This window comes from Castanea sativa, chromosome 10 (genome assembly GCF_040712315.1).
Source record: "Castanea sativa cultivar Marrone di Chiusa Pesio chromosome 10, ASM4071231v1".
Lineage (NCBI taxonomy): Eukaryota > Viridiplantae > Streptophyta > Magnoliopsida > Fagales > Fagaceae > Castanea > Castanea sativa.
This window is the reverse complement of record NC_134022.1, coordinates 24,817,359-24,836,017: the sequence shown is the minus strand read 5'-3', so window position 1 is coordinate 24,836,017 and position 18,659 is coordinate 24,817,359. Positions and strand designations below refer to the sequence as shown.

General features: G+C 33.9%; 1 protein-coding gene and 1 pseudogene across 1 annotated transcript; one reads left to right on the top strand and one right to left on the bottom strand.

The window, feature by feature from the left end:
* The first annotated feature begins 2,643 nt into the window (after nucleotides 1-2,643).
* LOC142611731 (uncharacterized) lies at nucleotides 2,644-7,371 on the top strand. Its single transcript, XM_075783847.1, has 13 exons — nucleotides 2,644-3,016; nucleotides 3,105-3,178; nucleotides 3,296-3,376; nucleotides 4,190-4,318; nucleotides 4,413-4,499; nucleotides 4,788-4,841; nucleotides 5,002-5,092; nucleotides 5,179-5,249; nucleotides 5,344-5,413; nucleotides 5,649-5,701; nucleotides 6,033-6,126; nucleotides 6,606-6,703; nucleotides 7,044-7,371. Exons 1-13 carry the CDS (start codon nucleotides 2,665-2,667, stop codon nucleotides 7,131-7,133), a joined length of 1,344 nt encoding a protein of 447 aa, XP_075639962.1. The 5' UTR covers nucleotides 2,644-2,664; the 3' UTR covers nucleotides 7,134-7,371.
* Nucleotides 7,372-9,244: 1,873 nt separating this feature from the next.
* On the bottom strand, nucleotides 9,245-18,380 carry LOC142612273 (peroxisomal fatty acid beta-oxidation multifunctional protein AIM1-like; annotated as a pseudogene).
* Between the last annotated feature and the right edge of the window lie 279 nt (nucleotides 18,381-18,659).

Sequence of the window (18,659 nt, the reverse complement as noted above, 5' to 3'; positions counted from 1 at the left end):
TTTAAAAGAGTCAATAACTTGTTAATTGCTACATAAGAGCATCCACATCAGTGTATCTAAAATCATGTATAATGCAATTTTTTTTCAATTTTACACATTTTGAGCTACATCAGTGTATCTAAAACTGGCTAAAATAGTGTAAACCCATCCCCGAGTTACAATACCGTGTAAATATACACGATTACTGTAGCTCGTTTATACAATATTTTATGATTCTCCTTCGCTCCTTTTTTTCTCTCTCTGATCCGTTTTCACCAGACTCATTCTCTCATCTTTTTCTCAACACAGAATATACAGATATAAACTTTGCTAAAAAAAAAAAACACAGACATACACAAACAAACATGGATCGGTGCTTGACTGGTCGGAGCTCGGGGGTCTTGCCGTGGATCGGAGCTGGCAGATCGGCGATCGGAGCTGGCGGATCGGCGACCGGAGCTCACGGATCGCAATCGGAACTCGAGGATCGCGATCGGAGCTCGCGGATCGGCGATCGGAGCTCGTGGATCGCGATCGGAGCTGGCGGATCGGTGATCGGAGCTCGCAGATGGTGATCTGAGCTCGCCGATCGGACTCGCGGACGCTGATCTGAGGTGGTGATCGGAGAGGTAGTTGATGGAGAGGGAGAGGGAGAGGGAGAGTCTGAGAGATGGGTTTGGAGAGAGAGAGCAAAAGTGAGAAATGAGCTGGGAGAGAGAGAGAGCGGTAATTTAAGAGTTAGTTGGTGTAAAATAATAAAATATTAAAGAAAATTAATTATTTAATTAAAAAAGATGGTAGGATAGATAAACTGATGTGGAGGTTTTGTAAAATTAAATGTGTAAAATAGAAAAAGTGGGTTTTTAGTGTAAAAGTGAATGTGTAAAATAGAGGAGCTGGTGTGGATGCTCTAATGGATTGAAAATGATAGATTCAAATATGTTTGATACCAAACTTTTTCAAATATTTAACAGATATAAGAGCATATTTTACAATAAAAAATATAATTGAAATAAAGTTTTTTTTTTTTGAGAAATAAATAAAGTTATATCTCTATAACTATTAGACCAATTATTTTTTTTAAGAGCATCATTGGACTAATTCAAATATTCAGGGGGCATAACCCTCCACCCAATAACATAGCACCGTCATTGTGTAGGTCATGTTTAGGCAAAACTATGTAAATTTTACATTTTTTTATTATTATACACGGACTGATGTGAATGCTTTATATTGGCAATTTGCTTTATATTTGAATTGAATGATAATGTTTCTTTATTGATTATTTAATTGAAAGTATTTGCTTGAGCAATAAATTTAAGTCATTCTTATAGACTTGTTTATTAGTTATATACTTATATTTGATAATAATAATTTAGACACATTTACTTAAATTGTTTGGTTTTATTTGACAGCATAAACTTTAAGTATTTGCCTTTTTTAGATGCTATATAACTAGATTATTAAATTTAATATTCAGGTTTTAAAAGTATAAGTAATTAATTTACAATATAATAGATGCATATTTTAAAAGAAAACATGTTCAAAATTGACAAATTACTGTTCAGTGTATGAGTAATTTATGGGGAATATAGAGTATCTCAAAGTTTGGTCATATCAAACATTAAAGTGAGAGTTATAAACCGTCAAAAAATGAAAAGAATTGTCGTAGATTTTGGTCTAGTTGGTTTGAGAAGTCTTCTTCATAGTTAGCATATTATCTCACTAGTAAGCTAATAGGATTGGGTAATGGGACTTCCCCAATATTGGCCCCCCTTAGAAAAAATTTCTGGCTTCACCACTAGTTACAAGGCTCTGATACTTGTAGTTTCCTTGCACCTTCCTTACCCAAATTTTCAATTTGATTCTTGTCTTTTAAGGTGCTTGTTCTTTCCACCTTCATTTGTTGGACATGTTTCATGCAAACAAAACTCCTTTCAGTACTTGTGTTGAGTTTGAACCCCACTTCTATGCAAATTCTATATCCAATCACAAGTAATATACAATTATAGAAAATAATATCTAGGTGTCACATTAAAAGATGTTGGATCAAATCTTATTAGTTTATAAAGGATGAAATGGATAATGGAAAGAGTTATTGTTTAATTATATCGTGATTTAATTATTAAAAAAAAACTATACTGTGATTGAAGTTTAGGAAATCCTTATGAATAATAGCGTGCTCCTTTCTTAATTAGTGATTTTGTCTTTCAAATCTCTTTCCACAACCAAGAGCTTTGTTTGAACAAGGAAGCCTTAAGAAGGTGTTTGCATTTCAAATATTTTGGTTTGGAGAATCTGGACCCAAACTTTATCTAGATATGTTGTCATAGACCAACCTAGTTTGAACAACAGGGTTAAGTTTGTATCTTCGACCTTCCCATTTCCCAAGCCCCCACTTTCTTTTGGTTTACATAATTTGGACCATGGAATTGGACAATATACATTTGAGACATTCCAATATACCTCTCTGAATTTTCTGATAGTAGTGTCTATTTTGGAGCAGCCAATTTTGAGAGATAGATAGAGGGTAAGTAGGTCCTAATTGAATTTTGAGTTACAAAAAAGTCCAAGCAGACAGACAAGCCTCACCAGAATTTTTATTTGTCGAAAGGCACCACAGTTGGCCTTGGCCACACGACAACCTTTGCACTTTCCAAAATTTCAATAACTATTTCAAATCCAATGCTTCCCTCTACTACTTCTACTTCTACTTCTACTTCTTCCTCATCATTGTGTTTGTGTCCGTGTCTGTGCTTGAGTATGAGGCTGAGCCTGACCCTCATCTCACACGTGCCACCTGCGCTTGCCCACATCACGGGTCTTCGCCACGTGGCTCCAAGCGTGCGAACCCACCTTCCGTATTCACTTCCCTATATTAATACTCAGCTTTCCCAGTCCCATAACAAAAACAAAAACAAAAACAACGTAATAAAAACCTCAGCAGTCGCTATCAAAATGGAACAAGAATCCATCGATTTCGTCCAACTCCGCTCTCGTTTCGTCCAAACTTTGCTTAGCAGAAGAACCGCTCGAGGTTTAAACGAAAACCCAGAATTCTTTGACTTTGATTCATGCACCAATTATATTTATTTTGTTCATTTTTTTTCTTGTTTTTGTTTCAGTTCCGCTATCAGTTGAGGTTGCAAAACCTGTGGCCAACCCTTTGTTTCAGGATAATCCCCCACCCTCTAGTGAGGTTCAGATTTTTCTCTCTGGGTTTTATTTATGTTTTTTTAAAAAAAATTCTAACTGTGTTCAATTGGGTATTCTCTGTTTTTGACTATTATATTGTTGGATGTTATTAACAAACTAGGCAATGGAGTCTTGTCCAAAGGCAAACATTACTGGGTTCAAGGATTTACTCAAGGAGGAAAACCTTTACTTAATTACTGAGGTAATGTATAATTAATTGGGACTTAAACTCATTCTTAAGCTTACCCAATTGATTTTTGGTTGTGGAAATGTGGTGCTTGTCTTTGCTAGATGAATTGTGTTACTGTTGGAGCTTCATCTTATTTTAACAAATTCACTAACGTTCTACCATAAATTGTAAAGACCCGTTTTTATTTTTATAATTTATAAGTAAACCCAATTTCATGCATCACAAAGATTTTTTAATTCAATTTTTAGTTGTGGAAATGTGGTGCTTGTCTTTGCTAGATGATTGGTGTTACTGTTAGAGCTTCATCTTGTTTTAACAAATTCACTAAAGTTCTTCCATAAATTGTAAAGACATTTTTTAAATATTTATAAGTAAACCCAATTTCATGCATCACAAAGATTTTGAATTTGGGATAATTTACAGTTGACCAAATTCACAAGTTCTTCCAATATTATCTCTCTCTTTCTTTTTCTTTTTAATAAATTTTTTGCTTCCTGTTGTTAACAACATTTGGAAGGAAGCTAAGGTGGACATGATTTTACAAGACTAACAGAAGAAAGTCAATATAAGGGCAATGGGGCGATCAATATAAGTTTTCAACACATAACATACACATTTAATATCCCTGATTTAGGTCTATTTCTGATTTGAAATCAAACATTTTGGTAGTTAATTGTTTATTATACATGTTGATCTATTTTCCAGTATTTTCTTTTTCACAATCAACTAGATTACATTTATGTTTTTAGTTTTCTGTTATTACACTTATTTAAATCAAGGAATTCCATATAGAGGTCTTAGTTAATTCCTAAGGATCATTTCTAGGCAGGAGAGCAGGGACGCTTGCCTTTGTTGATTTTAAGCATGAAGGATAACAATCATCAAAGAAAGCCTGCTGTTGTTTTTCTTCATAGTACAAATAAGAACAAAGAGTGGGTGAGGCCATTGCTAGAGGTAAACTACCATAATGATTTTTTCCAGGCATTAAGTCTTCATTTCTTTTGCTTCATTGGGTTGGGGAGATGGTGATTTGTTTTGCTTGCCTCAGGCATACGCTTCTCGGGGATATGTAGCCATTGCCATCGATTCTCGCTACCATGGTGAACGTGCCAGCAGTAAAACCACCTATCAAGATGTGTGCATTTTATGCCTTAACTTTGTTTTTCTTGTACACAGTCCAAATTATTTTTTCCATATGATACTTATGAATTTTGCAATTCTTTTATTTGGACTATGGGCTCATAAAGACAATCTCTTGACTACAAAATAAGCTGACACAATAGTCAATATTTTTTGGGACATTCTGTCACGAGTTAGAGAACTAATCTGCTGCAAGAACAAAACTCCTAGTGCCTCTTGAGCAGCAAAACAGTATTTCCTGTATAAAGTTCATCCCTAATGAGGTTAGTTTATTCAAGTGCAGGCTCTTATTTCATCATGGAAAAAAGGTGATACAATGCCATTCATATTTGATACAGTAAGTTCTCCATTCATACTGTTGTTGGATTCATATGGTTTATAGTCAATTCTTACCTAATAATAGGGGAGTTAATGAGTTGATGTAGTTAACAGAACCTTTTGTGTTTAGTTTTCTGATTATCTTGGTTTTTAAGAAGGGACAGTTTTGATTCTCACAGGTCTGGGACTTGATAAGACTGGCAGATTATCTAGAGGAGAGGCAGGATATAGACCCTGCTAGAATAGGAATCACTGGTGAATCACTTGGAGGTTGGTTGAACGAAATTTTAGAGGATGGCATATTAGAAGTGATGATTTGACATGCAAACTCATGTTGGCATTTTGAAAAAATGCAGGTATGCATGCATGGTTTGGTGCATTTGCTGACACCCGCTATGCAGTGGTTGTTCCTATAATTGGGGTTCAGGTGGTGTCTCTAATTAGAAATTTAAAATTATGTCTACTGTAAGCTAATACTTTTTATTTAGTAACTAGCTGAATTTTGTGCAATTCAATTGTAGGGGTTTCGATGGGCCATAGAGAATGATAAGTGGCAAGGTCGAGTTGACAGTATAAAGCCTCTTTTTGAGGGTAAGAGAAACTGAAGAATAATAAAACAAAACATATGATTGTAGTCGTCTTTAACATGATTAGGTTTTGGTACTTATGTTTGATCACATTGTTTTAATTTTAATTGTAGCCTGCTTTGTCTTTCATGCGCTTAATACAAATTACAGATCTTTTTGAAGCATACCTCCACTGGGTACATCTCTTTTGCAGTTGCCATGATATTTGTTTCTCTGATGTCCTTATTTCCTTGATGCAGAAGCACGGATTGATTTAGGAAAGAGTGAGATTGACAAAGAAGTGGTGGAGAAGGTTGGTTACATTCTGAGACCGTAAATATGTTTTTATGTGGATATTGCTGTATAGCTTGTGGTGTGATTGTCACTAAGCTTGAATGGGATGTTAGCCTTTTACTTCTGATATGATTTTTCTAGTAATCAACTACATTCATAAAATGGCGCTTCATACATTATTGTATGGATAATTCCAGTTGTGCTGTTTAGAATTGACATCCTGATATAGCAAGACATATTCAGTATCATTTTCAATGTTCCGTTCTTCTAAAATCGAATGCAAGAGGTTTCTCTTTCACAATGTGCATCTCAAATTGAATTACAATTTATGAATTTATTTCACTGCCCAGGTTTGGGATAGGATTGCTCCTGGTCTAGACTCCCACTTTGATTCACCTTACTCAATTCCAGCTCTTGAACCACACCCTCTGCTGATTCTCAATGGTAATATTTTATCTTTCCCTTCAATTATATGCATATAAATTTGTATATTTTTGCGCCCTTGCACATGTGGGAGTGCATGTGTGTGTGTTTATGCGTGCATGTGCCTGTCTGTTTGCTCACATGCACTTTTTTGCATGCAGATGCAGCTGTGCTTGTTTGCATGCATGCCTGTTTGGTACAATGATTTTATACCCATAATCTTTTTGAACATCTGGAAGATTCAAATATGTGCTGTATAATATATAAATATAAAATAATGCACTTGTTCCCAGATTCTAGCACATGGTTATCATCCCTTTCATTAACATGTTTGTAGAATTTCAACTGACTGTTGACTTTACTACCAAAATTTACTTGGCTACCAGGCTAGCGGTCCTCAGGACTGTTTTTCCTTATATTGAATTATCCTTGAGGTTAACATTTTGTGTGGGTATATCTTCACTATGTGTTGAAGCGTATTTTGAATTTTGAAAATTTAGGTGCGGAAGATCCACGGTGTCCGCTTGCTGGTCTGAAAATTCCTGAATCAAGAGCAAGCAAGGTTTATGGAGAGGCCCATTCTTTGGATAAGTTTAAGGTTTGACTCACAGCAGATGTTGAAAGTTCATAAAACTGCAAACAATTTTCAGATTACTTCAACTTCATGGAAACCCTTTGAAGTGGAAAAACAATTAGAATCCATTTCATGGGAAATTCCACGTTGAATGTCCTTTGCAAAAGCACAATCAAGTGGTCTGTTTTCCTCTCTCACTCATATTTGACTAGATAAACAATAATGTGAGGAGGATTCGCCAGCACTGTGTTTTTGTCTGTGGAGTTCACAGATATGGCTGTTGCAGTGTATTTTTTCTTTTTTTCTTTTTTCTTTATGTATGTCCCCTTTTATAATTCTCTTAGTGCATTTCCTTGACATGCAGTTGATTGCACAACCTGGAATTGGCCACCAAATGACATCACTGATGGTAAAAGAAGCTAGCGACTGGTTTGACAGGTTCTTCAAGAAATAAACTGTATGGTTACAATTATTCTGTATGTGGTATCTCATTATATTTACTCTGTCCTGTCTTTGGACATGTATTTGAAAACCATTGAGCTTTGGCTCAATTGGTTCGAGTGATGTGTGCATCGTGTGTGGGGCCTGATTTTGAGTCTTGTAAAATGTAGTATGGCGTTTGTACAAAAACTTAACAATATTAGTAATGAATATTTCTATGGATCTCTGCTATTTATAGCTGAATGTTAAAACTACTCTGCATTGGTGATGCTCATGTACTACTGGAATGTTGCTTGCTATGTGCGTACTGCTGTGTCTGTTAGAAAGCTCAGTTCACCTCTTCATCTAATTATGTGCACAACTACCCAGTTTTAATTGCTTCACAAAAGTGTTCGTGTATGAGGTTGATCAGTCAAGTCACTGGATGGCATTAAAGAGTAGGGAAGGTGTAGATCAGACCTAGGTTTGTGTCGTTTGTGATTGAATGTGATAGTAATTTTCTTATAAATTATAGTAACTTCTACCTTTAGAAATAGAACAGAGTTAACCATGAGAGAATGAGGATTGAAGGGAATACTCCAGGCTACAACAAACAACTGTATGCTGTTGTGCCTTAACGCTTCAATAAAATCCATGTCCATTTCTACTAGGATAAGTCTATTAGAGGCTTGTGCAAGTAGGTCTGCCTATGCATGCAAGCAGCAACAAGCTTTAAATCGATAGGCTATATTCACTAGCCAGCTTGTTTGAGCTCACTCAAGGACGTATCAAAGTTCAAGCTAACATGTCCAGCAAAAAAATAAAGACAAAAATAAAATGCCATGACACTTCGTTACTTCACTAACAAACCTAATCAAATCCTTCATGACTCATGAGCCTTCTTAATCATTATAAATTCCTTTAAAACTCTTCCTAATCACCTATGTTGTCTCTGTTTGAAGAACCTGCTAAGCACTTAGAAATTGAAGTGTATGATGCTGATCAATAAAAAACGCAAACTTAACTATATATTCATCTAATATAATTTCATGCTGTTAGGTCAATACTCAAATGTGCAAAACTTTCCAAAAGTACTGGCGGCTTACTCTAATAGAAAGCATTTGATTATTAATCTGCTGATACCCAAGATCCAACTTACAATAATAACATGAAAATTACAAATGGATTCAAGCCCATGCAAACCGCAAATAATTTAAGCGCGACAACAGGACTTGAGTACGTCAGGGAAAGTGATGCCTCAAAGCTTATCCTAGAGCAGGTGCATTCTGCAAGGCCATGGAATTTTGCCAAAGTTTAGCATGGATCACACATGTTGGTAAATGAATTAATAATATGCTCTCATAAGACTTCAAAATAAGGGGGGCATTCTGAATTCTGGAACTTCCTCCTCTAGGTGGAAGGGATTAATTTCCTAATTTCATTTCTTTTCCTCCTAAGAAGAATTGATTACACAATTATATTTCTACATGCAGACATTGATTTTGAAACTCAAATGGAGTATATAGAGGGATAAGCACTGCTTGAAATAAAATTTAACATTCTAGGTTTCTTACAAGTGCAATGCCTTTTGTAGCTCTTTCTTCCAAGAACTCTAATGGTTTGAATAGGCTACCATACTTCTCTGATCACTTCTTGAGACTAGTGTATATGGAGTAATTCTTAAGTACTCTCAGAGTACAGAAAATAGTGCTTACTTCTCTCACATTTATGGTGGAGTCCACTCATTAAATTTATGGTAGGGTCTACCATAAATATGAGAGGAGGGAGCATCATTTTTGTGTGAAATGAGATCCTAGGTTTTGAGTGAATAAGTGTAAAACTGAAAACTGTGGTTTAACTCTACTTTTGTGATTCTCTTCTGACTCTTGCGCTAGCTGCCTGCCCAAGATTGACAAATGAAAAACAAACCATCCCAAAGTAGAAAAATAAAAGGTATAATACTACATTATATATTTGCGTAAATTTGTTTTTTAATAAGTTATAGAGGTCTGAGTCAAGTTGTTTTTTGTGTTTTGATTTTTTTTTTTTTTTTTTGTAATGAATATGAAAAATTGTTCTACCTTAGTCTTTTTGCATGGTCCTCTTCAAAGGAACAGATATATAAATAATGCCCAAATGAAATCCTCACCGGTAAGATGGGAAACTCATTCCAAGAACAGACGCAACGTCAAGGTCAGAAGCTTGAGCGACTATTCCTTCATCTATAATACGGCATTGCCTCATTCACCGCCGGAAGAAAACCATCTCCAAGATTTCTTCGTCACTCACACATATAGACTAACAAACACATATCATGAAACATGTCAAAACCAGACTTTAATTTACAAAAAAGATATGTTAAGGATTGCCTCTTCATCACTTTTGTGAGCATAAATTAAGTTTATGTGAAGTTACAGACAAATGAGCCTAGTGGCCTACATCCATTGTGAGAAAGTGTTTGACGGCTACTTATTATATTAAGCACTTGTGTTACAATGAATCCTATATAGAGTTTATATACTAGGAAATACTTGACTAATCATAAGCTAATTATAGACTAACTTAAGGTTAATATGCTTGTTCTACAAGTACATGAGCCTCTACTTGAGATGAGCCACTTGGGCCATAATATATCTAACAGTGAGCATAAATTAAGTTAATTAATTTGCAATCTATATGCTAACAAGAAACAAATTGATATATAGTCATAAATGTTCGAAAAGATGGAGATGATTATGAATACCAAGTATGTGTGACAAACCTTTTCTTCATCGGGAATGATATTAGCAATCCTCTTGGACTCCTCAGTAATTGGTAGCACAGATGGGTCAGGTTTTGGTTTGCTGCCCTTCTCGTATATGTATATTCTTTTCCATTGCTTTTGCCTACAAAATAAAAAACATTCAGTGGAACCCAAGAAAGATTATATAACATTGTTATTAATACCGTTTCGGACCCCGTTTCGATTTGTCCAGTGGAATGGAATATTTCGGTACCGGCCGATTTTGGCGTACCGTTTTAAGGTGTTTCGGGTTCCTAAAAATTAAATTATATATATTCTTGTAAAACATAAAATTGTCAATTCTAATAAATAAATAACTAAATTTCAAATAATACAAATCATTTAGTCTTAACTCTTAAGTCTTAAACATCAATATAACATCACACAATAAGAAGATTTAGAAGACAATAATTAAATATCAAATAATACAAAACATTTAGTCTTAACTCTTATGTCTTAAACCTCAATACAACATCAAATAATAAGAAGATTTATAACAAGTCATTACTCATTACATAAGCCCATAACAATTAATAACTAATAAGCCAACAAAATTTATAACATAATATTAGCCATCAAATAATAAATTTTTTTTTTTTTTTTCCATAGGCCAAATCATGTACCGGCTGAAATTCACATCTCGGCCGGAATTGGCCAAAACAGCCGGAATGGACCGGAATGGCCCGAAATTTGGCCCGAGGTGGAACGATGGGTATCCTGGTACCAATTTGCATACCGGAACGAAAAATTCCGGCCGGAACGGAACGGAATCAATAACAATGTTATATAATAGCATAATGGCATGACAAAAATGGGTAGATGATGCATGTTTCATAGTTGTTGGTTTTTTGTTTTGTTTTTAAAATCTTATTTGAAGGTTGCAATCATATATCATGGATTATAACTTAAAAGTGAAAGTGCAGGTCTTGGATCAAAATAGCTCCTTGCCAATATGTATATATATATACACACACATATATATATATCACCCCTAGCCTTTATTTTGATGTGGAAAAAGATATTTTCAGTAGTACTATTGCGGCCAATTTTTATTATGAATTCAAGCAAAGGAGACTGGTATGTGCGATCTGGGAAGGATGTAGCATGCGGTTTCCCGAAAGTTATGTGGTTATTCCATATCCAGTAATATCATGAAGCCTGAATATATTTTTGTGTGTTAATTAATCTATATGAAACACAACTAATAAACACATAATTACTTGCATAAAATAAGAGAATTAATACATGAAATTGCACATGATCAAAAGTCAAAACCATTAGAGAAACCATTCTCGTGTTTGAAATCAACACAAATTTTAATTTTGAAAAAAAAAAAAGTTCATTTGGTTACCCTTTGCTGTGGAAAATGTCTAAATCATGTATAAACAATAAATAAATAAATAAATATATATATGTATGTATGTATGTATGTGTATATGTATAGTTCATCAAATTGAGGAACCCTTATTACCAAATGTTTCAACCTTTTTCGTGAGTGTCACATTTTAAAATTTGGCCTTAAATAAATGGTGCAAAGAGTCCAATATCCCAACGTGTTTTTGAGAAGAATTTAAACTTCAGTAGCCCCTTATCACTATAAGTTATATATAAACGATTGGAAAAAGATCAAGAAAATAAATGCAGTGCACTAAAAAAATTTGATGCAATAATGTGTACATATAGTCATGCACACAAGTACACAAGAATGGAATAATGGTAGTAATAAAAGTGCAAATAACTCAATGTGAAAGGACCCATTGGCATGCCAAAGTGGGTGATTACTCTGTCAATTCTGAAAATGTCCACACCTAGGTCAGCCAAGATATATGCTCCAAGTACATATGGGAAGAAGGTTCGGTTAACAGCGAAGCCGGTGCAGATTCCCACAAGAATTGGAACTTTCTTAATCGTCTTCCCAACTGTCATAAGATCAAGAATTACTTGCTTTGAAGTCTTCTCGGTACGCACAATTTCCATGAGAGCTGAGGCATCACATGAGCTGGACTATTCAATTGAAAAGAGGAAGCACTATGAATAAAATTACATGTGTATTATAAACATAAACATTTTCTAGTTTTATAGACCTCGCACCATGCCTTTAGAAAAAAAGAATGTAAATTGGACTCTTATATTGTCTTTGTAATATACTTGAATATACACACATATATATTTACAAAAATGATATGGAGTGACCTGAAAAAATGTGCCCCCACAACGCGGTCTAGAGATCTGGTAGAGAGGTTTAGAGGCTTAGGCTACAGTTCATTATTCACATAAGATGTAAATCATTTGGCACTAGTCGTATACGGCTTATTAATTAATTCAAGAGTTTACTTATAGATGATATAGCTAGAGCATTTAATCAAAGGCCATATCTATCTATCTATCTATCTAATATATAGATAATAGAATACATAATTGCTCACCTCTATGACCGTATCGACATCTTGAAAGTCTGAATAATCTAATACACCTTTAAGAATCGAATGAGCTTTTTCTCCATCCCTTTCAGCTCAGTCTTTCCTTTCGTCATTAGGCCTTGGAGATTATCCGAAGAACATATATATTGAACATTAATTCAAAAAGCACCGAGTCTTAACGTAAGAAACATGAAGATTAAAGAGCTTAACTTTATATACATGCACAGACAGTGTGTTCTACATATGACCTGACAGAATGTTTCTCCTCATACTTTATATCACAACCCAGCTACATAGGCAAGATTTCCAAGGATAAATTATAGAATATAGATGGATGAAAAAACGAACCTTCAATCCTTTTAATCCCTTTCTGCAGGTAATCGACATTAATTTCTTTGAGAACAACATGTATGTTGCCAATAATAAGAGCTGTAACAATACAACCCATTAAACCACCACCAATAACTCCTAACTTTTGTTATTTGCCGTGGTTTAAGCCCAGCAACAGTAATACCATGTACCTGCATGTATTAGTACAAATTAGAAAACAATCACAACATAGTGGCAGAGGTGTCTATGGCTGAAGCTAATTTGAACTAGAATTTTTAGATTATTTTTACATCCTATTCACTTCCATTTATTTCAGCTTGAATGGGTACTTGATATAGATAAGCTATATATGTATATGGAAGGCGCTGGTATACACTGCTTCTCTCATATGGGCCTAGGGATGAATCTTAGGCTCCGTTTGGGAGTTCCAAAGGGAAGGGAATTGAATAGAATGGAATGATCACAAGGGAATAGAAAGGAATGGAATGGAATGGAATATATTTAAGTAAGGAAAAGGAATGGAAAAGAATGGAACGGAATGGAATTAAGTAACCTTGATTGGATGTTTTAAAATAAAGGAATAGAAATGAATGGAATGTAAGTAATCTTGTTTAGGAGTAACATGGAAGAAATGGAATAGAATCATTTTATGACAATATTACTATTAGACCCCTATTTTAAAATAAATTGTTGAATATATAGGGGTATTTTGGGAGTTTTAGTAAAAAACTCATTAAATTTAATTTCATTCCCTCTCATTCTTCCCAATTTCGGGGAAAATGAAAATTTAAGGTTTTAAGGGAATAGAGAGGAATGAGTGTTCCCTCCTACTTATTCCATTTCCTCCCACTTAAACTCCCAAATAAGGGAATGGACTTTCCATTCCCTCCGTTAAAACTCCCAAACAAGAGAATGGAAGAATATTCTAAAATTATTCTTTTCATTCCATTCCATTCCCTCCTCCCAAACGAAGCCTTAGAGTTGTGAAGTTCATGCCAATGTGAGGATGTCATATGCAATTATTGTTAACCAAAATAATTTTCCAGCGAATTCCTTGGTTTTGTATATTGAAAGAAAAATAACTACAACTTCCAATACAAAATCAAGCATAAATTATTTTCAGGATTTAAAATAATGTCGAGTTTCATATTAATAAATCACAAATGACTGAATAGAAATATATATGTTAAAAAATTTTATTTATATTTTTTGTTAATATTGAATGGATTTTTTTTAATATATATTAATCTAGTTGTGAATTTTTGTATATATTTCTTATTCTTAAATAGTCTATTTTTTATGCTTGGACTCATCCAAGAAAAAATCATGGTCACATCCCTTAAAGCATGCAAAGATTTATGTTACACACCTAATTAAGGGGTATCATAATTATAAAAATATAACTATACATGCAACTGTTCTAAATAAGACAATGTAAAAATGATGAAATGTAAATCATGACTTAGGTTTTCATTCTAAAATAGTTGGAGTAAAATATCTCTCTATAAATGATTGTGCCTCCTCTTTTTATAATAACAGTAATTGTACCTTTGCACGTTGGGCAAAGTAGATATGCACAAGTCCTTTTCCAGTGCTTGACAGCACTAACTCCTTAAATATTTTCCCTTCCTGCATTCAATATATATAGTCTCGTCTTAATTCAAGTTGTAGTTGACCACGCGGATTTATAATCCTGAATAAGAAAGGCAAGCCAACAAAAAAAGTCATGATTTTTATTTTATTTGAATAAATTCAGGCTTTTTTGTTTGTTTAATTTATTCTTTTGCTATTTGGGTAAGTCATGCTTTCTCTCTTGCTATTCCAAAGCATCACTTATAAATCACGAGCACTTTTCACTTTGCAAAAAATAACTCATTTAAATAATACTAAAATGCACACGCACAGCCAATGTATTATATGTTTCACTCCAATACGTTTAAGTTTAAGAACCCAACAATTTTAAAAATATTTTTCATAATTATTAAGATGGTTGAAATAACATATTATAATTGGTGCTAATAAAAAAATATATAAGTGATAGATTTATGTGAAAATAATGTTGCTTAAATTATAATTTATCATATCAACTGTTGTGAAAAAGTTCATAAATTGTGTACCTAGCATTAGGGTTTTCAGTCTCCCATTTGTCTCATCTTTCTCTCTCTTCCTCTCTTGTAGTTTGTGCATGTTTCGGCATCTATATGGGATAAGGACTAAGATGAAATTTTACCTTAAAAACACCAGAATAACCTCCGGAAACAATGCCTTCTTCAATCACATCCAAGCAAGCCCTCTGCTAAGGCAAATTTGAAGCAGTTTTCATCGCTCTTTGTCGAGCAGTGTTCAACGTGTCTCGTGCATCAGTGATAGAGCCAAGTTTGTCAGTTCTTTGAAGAGTGTTGATACAGGGTCTACGACCCTCTGCAATATCTAGAGCCCATAGACGTGATACTTCTAACAATTCTTCAGGAAAAGCATAGCATCAACGAGCCCTAACTTCATCCCTTCTTCACACTCTGTCGACTCAGATGACTGATTCTTTAGTGCCATGCAACCAGCATCATGTAGCACATGCATTACACTACAAAAAAAGTCAAAACATTCATTATATTTATTAGCTAGGTAATTGAAACTCACCAATTGTTTGTATGTTTTATATTGTAAAATTTGTAGTAAAATATTTTCCAAGAATATTGGCTAAATGTAAAATTAATAGGACTAAATAATGTTTGCAGGACCTCTATTACTCAAAAATAAATTAAATTAAATTACCAGCATCATTTCCACAGCCTTTGGAACTTCAACCAGCCTAGGAAGACATTGAGTGCCTTCAAAAGTTAAAAAATAAAACTTATTACACACTAGCGTGTATACATACAATTATTAAATAACACTGAAATCATGACTTTAACTCACGTTTTTATTTTCAAAATCATAAGTTAGACTCACAATTTTAATGTTATTATATGCACACTTATGTGGCGTGTGTAATAAACACTACTACCCTAAAATAAAAATATTAGTTGCTATTTCCAATCGTAGGTACGTGAAAAGCTAGAATAAAGTAGTGATATAGGATACCTAGCTCCAAGTCCAGGAATAACTCCGAGTTGCAGCTCTAGTAAACTAAGTAGAGTTCTTGGTTTGGCAATACGTGCTTGGCAACCCTACCATATATATATATATATATATAGAGAGGGTGCTCTTAGGGTAATAATTAACAATTCATTTTAGGAAACTAATTTGTAAAGTTGTGATTTTCAACTAGCCTTTGTTGGCCTTAATTCCGTGTCAAATTTGATTGTAATTTCTTCAATTATTTCCTTGTATTTATGTGGGTTTATTTGTAAGGAATAAGTATGAGATATTGGTGAAGAATCAAGCTTCAAAGATGAATCAGTGCAGTTCGCGCGAAGAGTAACCTGCGAAAGGCCACGCGAAGCACATGACTAGAAGTTGAAGAGTCACACCAGGCTGTCAAGTTCGCGAGTACTTCACGAGAAGCACCATCTCGCGAGGTACCTACAAAACTCTCTATTTGGCAAAAAGATAAAGTGTTTTACCAAATTCTTTACTCACACTATAAATACCAAGGTAGTCAATACCGTACCGAGTGGTATGTACCATACCGGTACATATACCGGTATTGAATCGTCAACGTTTCGTATCGGTTTAAATACCAATCGTACCGGTTTAAATACCAGTCGTACCGGCCATACCGGCTGATTTTGGGTAATACCGGCTGGTACCGGGCGTACCGACCGGTACAAGAAAAAAAGCTTTTTTTTTCTTTTTTTAGTTTTGTAATTTTTGAATTTTTGTAAAGACAAAATGATAACTTACTTGTATTAACTTATTAGTATTATTTGTTTTCTTAGTATGCAATGAACAATTAATTTTTCTATTTTTTATATTGTGTTTTTTTTTTCTTTTAATTGATGTTAAAATCTAAAATCATAAATATTTGTTCTGAATTGAAGTAATGTTTTACGATAAATTTTTATATTTATTATAATACACACACACACACACACACACACACATATATAATAACGGTAAACTCGAAATGGTACACCGATATTAACCGGTTCCAAAATATATTATTCCACTGATCAAACCGGTTTAGCCTGCGATACGAGATTGACTCCCTTGATAAATACCATCATTACCCACGAATTGTAAGGAGTGTTTTTTAGAGAAAAAAACCCTAGCAAATACACTTGAGAGTTAGAGATTGTTATATCCACAATCATCTACACATTTTCTCTTAATTTTCCTCTACTCCTACCTCTCCATCTCTATATTCTTGAGAGGTTTTTAGCCCAAACACTTACTACACCCAATCTGAGTGTTAAGTGAGATTTTGGTACTATTGGAAGTATTGGAATGAGTCATTTAGTGGCGGATGCAATCGGGCTGAATTGTGGAATCTGGAATTGGAAAGTTAGAGAAGACAAGACTCCGAGAAGTCTATTGGTAGTAAGAGCTTGGAGGGCTCAAGTACATGGAGTATACTAGACTTGAAGAGTCTTTTGTTATTCATATACTCCAACTTTATAGTGGATCGATTTCGACTTGGAAGGTCGCAAATAGGTTTTTTGCTGAGTTCTTTTGTTTCCTCTTCAATAACACGTCTTGGTGTTATCTTGTATTTACATTTCTCTTCCTTACTCTTTAACCTTTACTTTTATTGTTCATTGTGGTTGGATATGAATTAGCATAGTGTTATTGGTTCATTGCGCATATTTACTCTTGTTCCGCACTTTCTTAAGTTAGAGTAAAAGCAATCTAGCCGTAATTTTTAATTTGATATCTGAACAAGCTCTAGTGTTTTCACACTAAATTGAGCTTTCATAATTAATTAGGGCAATGGCTAATATATATATATCAGTTGGGGAAATTAAATGAATTTTGAGTTTAATAGTACTTCACAAACTTAGCTTGTTAGTTAACAATTAAGGAATTAATGAAGTTAATTGGAGAAATAAACAAGACTAATATTCCAACAAACCATTGCCATTTCCAAGCCACCTCCAAGTGCAAATCCTTGAATAGCAGCAACACAAGGCTTCTTGCCACCTAAGATCATGAGAATATCTTCCACAATTGATGAGCGAATTCCCTGCCAGGCACAAATGAACTTTAAATGGTCAAAATTGCATTTTATTTGTAAGACTTGGAATTGGAAATGGAAATTAATTTTATACTATATACAACCCAAGTAAAAAGGTTCAAGGGTTTTTTTTTTTTTTTCTTTAGTACCAGTGTTTTGCATATTTCGCAATAGGTTGATGTCCAAGCCACCACAAAATTTACTGCCTGCAGCTTTACAAAAAAAAAAAAAAAAAAGGGAAACAGTAATGACTCGTGAGACATATCAAAGCAGAATATATATTAAATAAATTTGACCAACAATAAGAAACTGCATATGCAATAAAAAGTGAATTAAAACATATAGGAAAATTCTAGTGTCTTTTGTGTCTTTTCTATAATATTCTGTACAACGTTTATGAAACAAAATCTTGTAATATACATCGATATAAATGAAAATGAAATTGTAACTATTTCAAAAAAAATAAAAATAAAAATTGCCTATATCTGGAGTTCCTAGACTAAGACAATATATGGATGAAAACGTTATGAGAAAACAAAAATGTAAAGAGATAGAAAGATCTGAGATTTGTACCTGGAAGGCTTAAGCTTAACGCGTTAACAGGTGGATTACAAATGGTGATGATTGCAATGCCATCGTTGCCAACCTGCATATATATATGGTGACCAGTATATTTTTCGCCATATTGTATCAAACTTTATCTAAAACAATTGAGAAGTGGTTTTTAAATTTCATATATTTTAATCATAGACAAGTTTCATATTATCATATGATGATTATTAGCAGAATAAAGAAAGAGTAGTGATTTGGCATGACAAACGCGAATTGAGATGAAAATGGGGCCAAATCTGATTTAGCATTCTAAAAAACAAAATAAAAACCGCGTTGTTGGAAAAGGTATTTTGATATTAAATG